This window comes from Aethalodelphis obliquidens, unplaced genomic scaffold (genome assembly GCF_003676395.1).
Source record: "Aethalodelphis obliquidens isolate GAN/ISIS:26980383/991018 unplaced genomic scaffold, ASM367639v1 scaffold44, whole genome shotgun sequence".
Lineage (NCBI taxonomy): Eukaryota > Metazoa > Chordata > Mammalia > Artiodactyla > Delphinidae > Aethalodelphis > Aethalodelphis obliquidens.
The window spans coordinates 9,848,824-9,861,747 of NW_020837988.1; the positions used below are offsets into that span (position 1 = coordinate 9,848,824).

At 59.0% G+C, this 12,924-nt stretch overlaps 1 protein-coding gene across 1 annotated transcript in view; it reads right to left on the bottom strand.

Annotated features, from left to right (window-relative positions):
* Positions 1–6,535, bottom strand: part of RBFOX3 (RNA binding fox-1 homolog 3) — an 82,496-nt gene extending 75,961 nt beyond the window's left edge. Inside the window, exon 1 of the mRNA XM_027080911.1 lies at positions 6,085–6,535. Coding sequence (XP_026936712.1) covers positions 6,085–6,189 — 105 coding nt within the window. The 5' untranslated portion in view covers positions 6,190–6,535. The remainder of the gene's footprint in view (positions 1–6,084) is intronic.
* Positions 6,536–12,924: the final 6,389 nt, after the last annotated feature.

Sequence of the window (12,924 nt, forward strand, 5' to 3'; positions counted from 1 at the left end):
AAGAGAGGCGAGAAAGTAGGCCGGGGGAAGGGGAGGAGAGGGCGGCAGAGGCCCAGCGGCAGGGAATATTCTAGGGGCAACCATTGACATGAAGGTAGAAGAGGAAGGCTGAGGACTTGGGGGAGGCACGGAGAGAGGTGCTGGAGGAGAGGCAGGAGGAGGGACAGCAACGTGCAGCCTCATGGAGCCCCCAGCGGTCCGGGGTGGCCGCAAAGCCCCGCCCTCGGGGAGTACGGGAGCCCCTTGTGCCGGCCCGCAGTGCGCTGCTGCTTCAGACACCTGGGTGGGACTCAGCCCCGGTCACAGGCAGGCCCCCAGCTGCCGACCTCCCTCCTGACATCTGCCTGCCTGTGGGACCACTGCCTTTCGCCCGGGTTCCAGTTGGGTGCCAGGTGCCACCCCAGAGCTGGCTAGAAGCCCTGCCAGCCTCCCGCCCTCCCCCAGGAACCTGGTACTCTGCTCTGAGCTGCCTGCAGGTGGCCATCCCCAGGACCGAGGACAGGAGACAGAGGGCACTTGGGCTGGGACCTCAGCCTCGCCTCCCCCAAGGATGGCGGCGTTTTGCGACCCCCAAGTTGTGTGGCTCAGTGCCTGCCCACTGGTCTGGCAGGCTGTGGGCACCTGGCTGTGCCAGGGGGAGAGGACAGGCCGCAGGCACGGTCTTCCCGGCTGCAGCGTTCTTTCCTGCCCTCTGTTGCCCTCCCAGCACGCCAACTGGCCTAGCCCACGCCTGCCATGCCAGCTCCTCTGCGCCCGTGAAGCCCATACCCAGCCCCATGCACCCACACCTCTGGGGCAGGGAGGCCCCACAGCAGAGCCGGGGGTCTGAGGCTGCTCGACTCTGCCCAGCCTTCACGCTCTGCTGGGTCTGAACATCCTACACTAGGCGACCCTCCGTCCATGCCCGGGGCTGGATCCCCCCTCGGCCACCACTCCTTGCCACGCTTATCGCCCATCCAGCTAGACACAGCTCCTCACTCCTCCCTCTTCAGAGAAACCCACTCACCCCAAGGAGAAAGATACGATAGGCCAGGACCCTCGGGTTTCGGAGGCAGGCTGCTTCCACCTTCCCCACCTCAAGGCTGCAGCTGACTTACTTCTCTTCTGTGCGTGGCGCGGAAAGTGGCTGGAGGGTCCTTGTTCCTCACTAGATGTGTGAGGCTGGGGTCCGGCTGGGGCTTTATTATTTATTTTTGGCTGCGCCCCGCAGCATGTGGGATCTTAGTTCCCTGACTAGGGATCAAACCTGTGGCCCCTGCATTGGAAGCTCGGAGTCTTAACCGCTGGAGCGCCAGGGAAGTCCCTCGTCGGGGGCTTTACGAGTTAGCCATTACCTAACCTCTCTGTGCCACAGTTTCCTCAACTACAAAACGCGCACGTTCACTCAGCAGATTCGGGGACCAACGAGAGCTGCCAACGAGCAAAAACTGAGGGGGACCCATAGAAATAACCGAGTTACTTCGGCAACCACACGACACCAGAGTAAGTTGGTTTCCCCCTAAGTATGAGGCATGGGCAGCTAGAACAGCGCTATCTCTGGTCCCCAAGGATTCCCTGGGGGCGCGGGGGGCGAGGGCTCCCTGACCAGGTGGCTCAATTTGGAATGAGCATCGTGGGGCCTCAACTACTGGTTTAGTTAAATTCTCCAGTTCACAGGATAATTTTTAGCACGTGGCTCCGGCCACTGGAACAGACCTCAATAGCATGTAATTCTGACGATGCAGGTGGAGAAGCTGCTGTTTTGTGCCTGTCCCTGCCCCCTGGCTGGGGTGCACTCACAGGCATGTTATGTCACCATGAACATGTGTGTCTCAGACGGGGTTCCCAGAATCACACCACGGTGACATGCCAACAGCCCAGGAACACAGACAAGATGCCCAGGTGTGTCAAGAAGGTGTAAGAAGCAGTGCTACCTTTGCTACGGTAATTAATCCTCATTAAAAATTCCTGTGACTAGCAGCATGGCTACCCCAAACAGAATGATTGTTAATAAGAGCAGAGCTTCCTAACGAATCTCAAAACAGACCCTAGAATTCCCTGGCCTCCCCGAGGAGCCTTTGGGTTCCACACCCTGAAGGAATGTTTTTTGCTACCAACTCCAAGAAACAATCTGTCTCCCATCAGGAAGCTGGGTGGAAACACCACATCCTCCATGGAAACTTCCGGTTTCTGGCAATGTTTATGCCAATGACAACTGAGGCCATCTGTGATTTCACCTTGATTAAGAACATGAAGATGATAAGACGGACAGAACTCTAAACACAGCCCTCGGGAAGGCCCCCAACGTTCCCATCCTCCAGGGTCTGGTCCCTCTCCGGCCTGCTGGCAACCTGCCAGCACAGTCCCCTCCTCTCTGTCACCAATACTCCTTTTTAGAAAACTTAGGGCACTTACATCTCTGTCTTCCCCCGAGGGATTTCCCAGCTTCCCAGCTGGATGTGGTGATAAGATTCTCTTTTATAGGACACTGCAGCTTAATAATAAGTAATTACCGTGACAAAAAATCCCATTTTGTGGGCCTGCGGGTTTTTCTTCCCACTCTCTACAACTTTCTTCTGCTGGAGCCCAGACTGGGGCCTCTTGGGGAGCCTTGCTGGTATTCTGGATTTCCAGATGAGGTACTTCTTGCTGTGAAAGGTGATCAGGTTCGGCCCCACCCCTCGCTGGCCGCAATGCACCAGGACAACAGCCTCTCTGTGTCCCATCCTTGGATCCCTAGCGGGGACCAGATGTGGGGGACCATGGCTCTGGGCTGCCCTGCAGGGGGCCGAGGTACTCACAGAGAGCCAGAGCCCCCAGGCGGCCAGCTGGGCAGGTGGGGAAACCAAGGCCAGGCCTTGTGGGGCGCAACCTGAGTGAGGCCCCGGGCCGCTCGGGTGAGCTCTGAACAAATGCCGGAGCCCAAACCGCAGCTGGATTTCTCCTGGTGTCGGGTGACCTGAAGTCCTGCCTCGGATGGTTACAACTCTGAAAAATACCAGCACGGCTGAGAGGCTGGGAGAAGGGACGCCCGACAACAAGCTCCTCTAATTAATTATAGCGCTGCTGCGTCTCAGAGGGGACCCGGCCCCATGCTCAGCACACTTGGGGTCCAGCCCATGCAGCGGGGAAAGGTTGATGCTTTAACAGAGAGAACGGAATTCTCTTGGTGGAGGTTTTATTTTCTCATTTCCAGTTCGAAAGGCTATGTTTCAAAAGCTTGCCTGTTTAAACCCTGCATCTTAATGCGCCGAAAACCACGTCTCTGGTCTTGCTCCATTTCACGTCTTTTGCTCCTGCCCCGTTATCAAACGTGTGTTGAGACTGAATACACAGCCTACGCATGGCACCAAGGCTCACTCACGCGGAAGACCTGCAAGCCCTCGGTGGGAGCCTGCAGGGGAGGCAAGCTCTGACTCTGGAGGCTGGGCCGGAGCCGCCCTGAGCCCCACTTCCAGGGGATGCGGGAGGCTGTCTCACTTCAAAGGTGGTTTGGGACAAGTGGGGTCTTGAACTAAATGTCACTATTTGTTTGGTATTGGTCCTGGACCACCAGGGCTGCGTGTGCTCCTACAAAAATGTGTCTCCACAAATGGCTAGGAAATGGCTGGCTAGATCTTTTCCAGTCTGCTGAGACACACGGCCATCTCTTGCAGAACAGCTGTGAAGGAAACTGGGTGTTCAAAGCTTGGCCCAAGGTGCACACTCTGGCTTTCCCACAAACAATTCTACCCATGGTGGATGCCCATTTTGGATGGGTCTGTCTCGGCTGTGGTCTTCTGGCCATCCTGCTGCCCCTACAGAAAGCTCCAAATGCCACCAGTAGAGGACGCGTCCACTCAGCACTGGACGAATTGGGTACCTTGGCCGCCCGGTCTTTTTGATGCATTTATCCCAACTATGAGCACCGGTCTGACTCCATCAAGAAAATGCCAAATGGTTGGCATTTTTTGGAGCCTTGCCGCTACTTCATCTTAGCTTGACCCTCCCGTTCAACCTGGGGGGATGGTGCTTTTGCCCTGTTTCTCAGAGGAAGAGGCTGAGAATCAGAGAGATGAACTGACTTGCCTAACACAGCCAATAAGCTGTGGACTGGTCTCCAATTTTACATTTTACCTACGGAAGCCTCTTCCTGCAGCCCAGAGCATTCTTGCCAGTGGGGCTGGCGGTGGGGCAGATCCTGGCTACTTTGAGTGGTGGGCCCCATGACCACCTGGGAGCTTGTTAGAAATGCAGATTCACAGCCCCACCTCAGAGATCCCCAAGGGATTCCTGCGCTCATGGAAGTTTGGGAGGTACTGGGAGGCTGACCCGCGAGGTCCAGCCTGATTGCCTGCGACTCAATGACGATGGGGAATTTTGTGAGTCGGTCCCGGCCTGGAATTGGATGCCCGCTGCCTGTGGGTATGGGGGCCCTCTCAGCGGCTCTTGTTGTCACTGGGCTGTGTCCAGGACTGCTCAGACATCACAGGTGGTCCTAGGGAAGGTGCGGCCGAGGACCAAGGGCTCCGGGTTGCAGGCTGCTTCTGGCCACCCTCTGCTCCTGACCGTGCAGTCAGTCCCCTGTCCCTTCCTCTGCAGTTACTGACATTTGTCAATTCCTGCTGCGTGCGTCTGTGTAAGGGGCCGACCCAGGCGCCCAGCAGCCTGGGGACTCAGAGCTGCCCTGGCTCAGCCGAGGACCCCATCTTTGTCTGCCGTGTCCCCAGCTCCTGCTGAGCCACCTCCGATGGCTCTCTCTTTCTTGGCTCCCTGGAGAGCCCAAAGGGGCACAAAAGGACAAGAACCCACCATACAAAGGCCCAGCTCCACCTGGACCGCTCCCTATCTCCAAGCAACACACACTTCTGCCATCCTCCCTTCAAACATACCCATGGGGGAGGTGGTGGAGGAACATGTTCACTTAGGCCTGGCCTGACCCTGGCCGTCAGCCTTGGGGTGGCACCCCCTGCCCTCTGCCTCCCATCTCCACATCCAACCCAGGGTGCAGACCTGGTTCCATGGGAGTCCCCACGCCCCGCCCCCTCCCCCCACCCCCGGCCGCCGGGTCAGGCAGGCCCCAGGATGGTCAGCCTGAAGCTCTCTCGGCTTCACTGTCTTCCCCCTTCAAGCCCCAGGCCTCCCCAAGCAGTCACCCCGACCCTGCAGGTCCAAGCAGGGGTTGAGGATGCTAAAGATAAAGAAGGCAGCCCCACAGCGCCGCAGAGGAGGGCAGGTCGTAAGGTGTGGGCAGCCGGGGTGGGTGAGGCAAGGTACTGCAGCCCCCCAGCTGGCTCTGGCCAAGCTGGCACTGGGAACTGCAGCCCTGAGAGGCCATGGGGCCTGGGGGAGGCGAGGGAGTCCCCCCTCTGTCCCCATTGCAATGTCCCCACTGATTCCGCATTGGGTGGGATCGCAGGACCCCCGCCTTCCACACCACGGCCAGCAGGCAGGCGGCAGCTGATTTTCTGCTCGCATCTCCCCGTGGGCAGCCCTGAGGATTTGGGGGCTCAGAGTCGCTTGGCTTCCTGCACCCCCCTTGCCAGCCCGAGCTTCCTGCGCAGCCCCGCAGACTGCAAAACTCTGGCCCAGCCGCCTCCCCAGTCGGAGCTCCAGGGGCCTCCCTCGTCAGCCCCATCAGGCGGGTGGCCCGCCTTCCCCGAGGCCGGCGCGCGGTCCCCGCTGCAGTAGAGCTCCGCGCCCCCGCCGCCGCCTCCGCGCGGCCCCCAGGCTTTCCCGACCGGCCAGAGAGAGGCCCCGCTCCTCGCCCCCGCGGCCCGGCACGAAGTTCCCCAAAGTGACCAGGGCGCCGAGAACCCTCACCCCCTCCCCTCCGGCTTCCCCCGAGACTCCGCCCGCCGCCCCCTCCCGCGCCTTCGGAAAAGTTGCGAGCGACACCCCAAACTCCAGCCCCCGGCCCCGCGCCGCGCGCGCCGCAGGCGACCCCGCGCTCGGCCGCCGCGCAGGGGCGCAGTTCCCCCCATCGGGCCCCGGCGCCATGACGCGGGGAGCGCAGCGGGGCCCCCGCGGCGGCGCGGAGGCGGCCAAGTGCGGGTGTGGGTGGCGGCGCGGGGCGCACGTGCGCCGGGCGGGGGGCCGGGGCCGGGCGGGCCGGGGGCCGCTTACCTGTTGGAGGTAGAGGAAGGCGGGCGGGCAGGGCACGGAGTGCGGGAGCATGCTGCCGGAGTTGGACAGCAGGAGGCAGCCCGAGTTCGCCATGGAGCACAGCATGGGGCGGCAGGGGGGCGCCCGGCGGCCGAGGAAGCTCTGCGCTCGCTGCGCGGCTCGTACCCTCCGCGCGTCCCTCGGCGTGTGCGCGCGCCCTGCCTCCCGGGCGCCCTCTCGGTCTCCTCCTCCTCCTCTTCCTCCTCCGGCCCTCCCCTCCCCCTCGTGGCGCTCTTTAAGACGGAGGCATGGAAGGAAAGCGGCACGCCTCTGCCGGGTGCTCCCCTGCCCGGGCGGGGACGCTGGAAAGAGCGCGCGCGAGAATATGGCAAAGGGAGCCTATATGCGCGAGAGAATGGGTGAGGGGAGCAGGGGAGAGGGAGTCCGTCACTTTGGAGCCACCGGAGCCCTGTCTGCAAAGAGTGGTGCGTGTGCGTGTGTGAGTGTGCGCGTGTGCGCGCGTGTGTAGCGGTGGGAGGGGGAGTCCCTGGCGTACTCCAACATCAAACAGCCCCGCGCGGAGGGAAGAGAATCCGGAACGACAGCACAACAGCGGATCCCACACTTAACCCCTCGCCCGCCGGCGCCCGCGCGGCCAGTCCTCGCACTCTCCCACTGGCCTCCGCTCGCCTCCTCCTCCCCGCATCCAGCGGCCACTCCCGAGTTTGGGGTCTGTGGAATCTCCTTTTGCCCCCGCTCTGTCCACCGGCCGCTGCGGAGAGAAGAAGCCGCTCTGCAGGCTCTGCGGCCCGACCGGAAGGCGCTTCGTCCTGCTTGGCGTTCAGAGAAGCGCCTCTTCTAAGGGAGGCCGGCTCAGTGGCGGGGATGTCGGTGATGTAATGAGGGCATCTACGCAGAGGCTTCCTCGCTAGAGAACGCTTCTCCTGCTGCCCCAGGCTTGGAAGCCCAACTGGAGCCCCTGGGAGGCTCTCCCACCCTCCCGCTGTCCCCCAGGCCCCATTTACACCCCAGGCCTGCCCCAGGCACACGGTCTTGTGGACCCTAAATATACAGGGGAGGGGGCCAAGGGGCACTGGCCACAGACGCCTGCTCCCCTCCCCATACCCAAACAAACACACCGGACTTGGTGTGCACCCATCAATGGAGCTGGAGTGCACAGTAGGACCCCTGACCCCAGTCAGCGCCTGACAGAGGTCTTGACTGTGTCCATACACCACCACTGTGACAGATGCGTGTGTATACACACGTGCTTAAGTCTGCAGCTTCACCAGGCACACACACACGCACCCACGGGCCTGTCATGCGTCCACGCTTGCCAGATGCCCCCTGACCGAGCCCAGTTTACCAGGACAAGCCACAGGTAAGCGTGGCTGTGAGAGGGACAGTCTGCCTCTCACTGCAGTTAGAGACAGCAGGGGGACATACCCAACCTCTCGCCCCAACTTATGCATACTTCCTTCCTTATGCAAATCCCGGACACCTATTACCAATTCTGGACTCAGCTGTCCTACGTAAGAGGCACCTGTAATTCCTGTGCTCTCACTGTGCAGAGCAAGCCCCACTCTGGAGGGAAGCAGTGCTGGGACCGCCTGGCAGTGGGAAGACCAGCTTCCCAGACCAGTGGGAAGAGGCAGCTCCACTTGCTGTGTGATCTTAGGAAAGTTGCTTGTTCTCTCTGGGCTTTGGTTTCTGCACCCAACCTGAAAGTTTGGGTGGATGATGTCTGAGATGTCTTGTAGCACTTGCTGCAGGATGTGTCCATGAGGGCCATTTAGAAAGAAGCAGCAAGGGGTGGGGACTGCGGATGGGCTGCCTCCAAGCAGTCTGGGAACAAGCTCAGCTTGAATGAGGCTGGCAGGTGTGTGCCCCTTGGATACCCCTCTCTGAGGCACCGCACGTCCCTCGAACGAAACACCTCCTGTTCACCTTCTTCTAAGAAGGAAAGGGGGGCTGTGCAACATCTGGCAGGGAGGCAGACAGAAGAGATGAGGGTCAAAGGAGAGATGGCAGTGGGGAGAGCTGACCCACTGTGTTAGGTAGCCATCCTTGCCTGACCTTTCTTTTGGAATCCCTCACTGTGCTGACCCCAGGTGTGGCGCTGGCACAGAGTGGGGATGGGGGCAGTTAGCTATGGACTTGCAGAGACCACCCCTGCCTCCAGGCTGGACAGGTTATTAACTTAGCATCCCAGAAGAGGTGCCCCTACAGCCTACGACAGTAGCAGGGTGGCCCAGTGTTGAGGCCTGGGGCATCTGCGGCAGGAGCACCCGACCGGGTACAGCATTTGCCAGCAGAGACCTTGCTCTTGTGTGGAGGGTGGCACCCCAGAGTGGCCCCGGCCACAGAGCCCAGGGCAGCTCTGCAGGCCGCTTGTGTCTGGAGTCGTGCTGCTCCGCCGTCCTGTTTCAGAAGCTTTCCCCCTCCTTCTGTCCTCTCCTAGCACCTGTCAGCTGTCACTCAGGAATCTGGGCAGCCACGTAGCATTCACACTCAGCCCTGGGCTCCAAGTCCACCCTGCCTGTGAGCCGTTCACTAGCTAATTCGCTGTTGTTACAGAGCATCTACTGAGATCAACGCTTTATCCTTCCCATAAGAGGACTTGGGAGTGTATCCTAAACAGTGCCTAACACACAGGAGACACCCTTTGAGTTGACTCTCATGCTTTTTCTTATTGTGAATCCACTGTGTGCAGACACTGCACCAGATGCTAGAGCTGTAGAAATAAAATTCTTTGTACTGGAGAGAGCACACCGTCTGGTGGGGAAACCAAGCCAGCAAACCAAGGCTGCCACCTACTATGCTGAGAGCTGTGATAGCCCAGGATAGGGGGAGCTCAGACCTGGCGTGTGGTCGGGGAAGCTTTCGTGGAGGGACTCCCGAGCTCACTTATTGGCCCTTAGAAAACCAGGGTGGTGACTAATGCCAGCCTCGGTATCAGTATTGCTTCCAGCAGCCTCACACCTGGTCCTCAGTGGGCATCTCAGCATAGCCACCTGCCTTCAAGCCTCACCTCCAAAGACTGTCAGGCCTGGAGAGCACGTCTAAACACCCGTCTCCATCAGCCGCCTAATCACACTCGGGCTCCAGCAAGAGTGAGGAGGGAAAACAGGATAGAAAGAAAACCTCCAGAAGAAGGATTTGAACAACACGTATGTTTGGCTTATTTCTCAGGACGGGGCTGCGTGCTCATGGCCTCCTGCGCTGTGTCCTGGACTTGTGACTTTCACTAGGAGCCAATGACTAAATGGCAAATTGAAGAGGCCTCGGTGCACTGGGGGAGGGGGGTGACTTTTGGGGGAGGTAAGGTCGTGGAACAGCTAAATAGCCCCCACCCCCACCCCCGATCACTTCTCGGTCTCCCCTTCAAGAGTTGACGTGTCAGGAGGGCAGGGAACTTGCTGGCTGGTTCACAGCCTCATGCCAATGCCTGGAGTAGCTCCTGGCAGGGATGCGTTTGGTTGCCCCTGTTCCCACGCCCACACCCAGCCCGAGGCTCGGCTCGTTCCAAAGGTGAGTCGACTCTAGCTGCTGGAGGACCTAGGAAGCACAGGCACTGAGAGGGCTGGGCCAGGCTGCTGCAGAAAGATCAGTGCCCCTGGCGTGTATGTCTGGATTGTGTCAGGACCACTCCTTGTCTGTGGTCTGGAGAAGAAAGGGGAAGAGTGCTCTGCGCCCCTCCAAGTGCTCCTGGGAGCCCCCCAGTGGCACGGACCACGTCTAATGCGATTGTTTCTGAGTCTGTGCCATCCCCACCCAGAACCTCCAGTGCCTGGCGCAGAGGCAACACATTAGGCTGTGGGGTACAACGTTCTGCAGATCCCCTGGACTCCTCGCAGCCCTCCGGAGCCCCTGGTGTCTCCCGGGCCAGGGTGGGCGGCCCTGAGGGGGAGGGGGATGCCCGGGCGCCCAGTTCTCAGCTGCCCCCGCTTCTGGGGCGAAGGGAGGCTGCGAGCTGGGAAGAGCTGTCAATCCGGTGCTAATATTCACTACTTAAAAAAAGAGCCAAGGAAAAAAATATCCTATTCGCCCTGAATCTGAGAAGGGCCTTGTTAGGGAGGCAGGAACTGAGCTGTAATTATTTCTGTGCTCCTGGGCACCACTATAAATACCAGGCAAGGAGGCACCTCAAAAGGTCCAGATGGTTCCAAGGCTTTGGAGATCTCCTGGCTCCTTCCTGCCCCCACCCCGTGTCACCTTCCCTGGAGGAGGCCCTATTGGGGGTGCAGGCGTTGCCCCCTCTCCCACACCCACTCTGGGCAAGCCTCCCTGGGAGATCCAGGCCCACAGCCTTACACTCTCAGTCTCTTTGCTGTGCACCTCTGTGAAATGGGGACACGGGGTCTCCCTTGGAGAGCATGTGCCAAAGTGTTTTAAATGGTCTGTGTTTTTTTTTTTTTTTTTTTTTTGGCGGTACGCGGGCCTCTCACTGTTGTGGCCTCTCACTGTTGTGGCCTCTCCTGTTGCGGAGCACAGGCTCTGGATGCGCAGGCTCAGCGGCCATGGCTCACGGGCCCAGCCGCTCCGCGGCATGTGGGATCTTCCCGGACCGGGGCACGAACCTGTGTCCCCTGCATCGGCAGGCGGACTCCCAACCACTGCGCCACCAAGGAAGCCCTGGTCTGTGTTTTTAACAAAGGTGGCGGTTCGGTGGCCAAATGATTTGGGAAAGTGTTGGCGAACTCAACACCACCTCCATCCTTTGGAGATTCCAAGGCTGCACCTTGGCAGATTCCAGCAAGAAACAGGAAGCCCTGCAGTGCCTTTAGGGGAGGATAGGTTGGGGGTTAAGTTACTCCTGGGCCTGTGCCTCTTTCCCCTTCTGAGCGTCCGGGCTGGCATCCTCAGGCTTCACCCACACAGAGAGAGCAGCATGGAACTTGGCAAAGGCTTCCCAAGACAAGGAGTGAGCTCACCGTCTCCGGTTGCAGCCGGGCCGTAATCTACAAAGACAGTGTGCTCTGTGCTTCCAGCGGAGCCAGAGCTCTCTGCCCCAGTGTTGGGGTGTTTGGCGCAGGCTTGGGCATGAGCGCTGGGGGACCAAGGAGGCGGGAGCAGCAGAATTGTACATGGCACCTCCACAGTGGAGTCGGCTAGGGTGGCCATGGCTCAGGGGGCAGAGGCTGTGCGTAAGGGGGCATGGGGTGACCCAAGAAGCATCTTTTATGTGAGCCAACCAGATGCCCACATCACCAACTGAACACTCTCCCAGGGGAATTCGTGCCCCATTTCCACAGATAAGGGAACAGGAGTAGAGTCAGGGGCCAGTTCCAAGCTCGGGGCTGCTCGGGGTGCCTCCAACACCCTGACACCACTGGGGAGATGTCAGGTTGAGGACAAGAAGAAGCTCTTAAGTCATCGTGTAAAATGTAGGAACCCCCCAGATTCCCTGAAGGTGGTGGCTTCCCTAACTTGGGCATGGGGACCGTTTCTGCTTCACCCTGGTGTGTCCTGTTCTCCCAGAAGGGCAGGGGAGTTGCCAGAGAAGCCAGAGAGAAGCCAGAGGCATCCAGCAGAGGGCCCACTCACACCAGCCAGAGCCTCCCCTTTGAGGTCAGTCCTATAAGGAGGGGCCACCGGGGGTGCTCCCCACCCCTGGGCCCCTCTGCATCCCTGAGCCACCAAGTGCTTTCCCAACACAGAGGGAAAGTCAGTCTCAGCCCAGGCTGCCGTGGCCAGCACCCACTGTCCAGCCCAGCAGGGACACCCCTACCCACTGGTCCTGTCCCCTTGGCCCCAGCAGAGACTGCAGCAAAAGTAAAAATCAGCGTGCAAAGGAAGTTTATTTATCTGTTTAATTAAGAGGCGTTTGCCAGCCACATTCGGGTCCATCCGTCTCACTTACAACCATGTCCCGGCAAAATTAAACATAATAAATATACGGAGACTGAAAGCAAAGGGCACACTCGAGATATATGGGCAGAGCCAGAAGTTGCACAGGGTTGCAGTTATAAGCACATCTTTCTTTGGCAAGTTCCTCTCCCCTCGGGGCCTGGGAGCCAGAGGAATGCTCTCAGAGAAGGGCTGTGGGTGCCATTCTTCCCTGCTTTTTCCACTCAGCACCGTTGCCAAGCTTTATTTATTTTAAATGAGCCCCCAGGACTTCTCCCTTCTGCTCTTCTGGAGAGGGGGAGAGAGCTCAGCACAGAGCAAAAGAACATCTGAAATCAGCCAGCACTGTGATGTCCCACCTCGGGGCTTGGTGGGTAAGAGGCCTCGGCAGCTACAGCCCTGGAAAGCTCTTCACAGGCTTCTGCTGCATCTGGGCCACGAGCTCCTGGCAAGGAGGCCGCCTGGGCTGAGAGAGCCTTGGAGAAACAGATCTGTGCTCTTTGGTGTGGCTCAGCCGCCATTCAGGATGCTGGCCCCAGAAGCCACAGAAGCCAGAGGAGGGAGAAGGGCAGAATTTTAAAAAACGTCTCAAGAGCCTGACTGTTTGCTTAAACTTCTCGGGAATGAGAGTGTACAAAGGGAAAAAGTGGTCATTTATTATCATTATTGATTGCTAACTGTAACAATACCTTACACTGGCTCAGTGCTTTCCTAACCTTTTCATCTCATTTGATCTTCACATTGTAGATGAGGAAGGTAGAATGATGCCCACTCGGTTTATGATGACACTTCCAGGATCACAGAGGAGGCCCAAGGTCACACAACTAGGGAGAGGCAGAGTTCAGGCTGGAAAACAAGCCTCCGGGTTCACAAACTCACACGAGCCTTTAGATTCCCTTCCACGACTGTGCCTGGCTCATGTGCTCTGCTGAGTAACCTCATCCCTAGCCTTTGGCTTTCTCTCCTAACAGGATCAACCCCAAACCAAATCTGTTAATGTAATCGTCATTT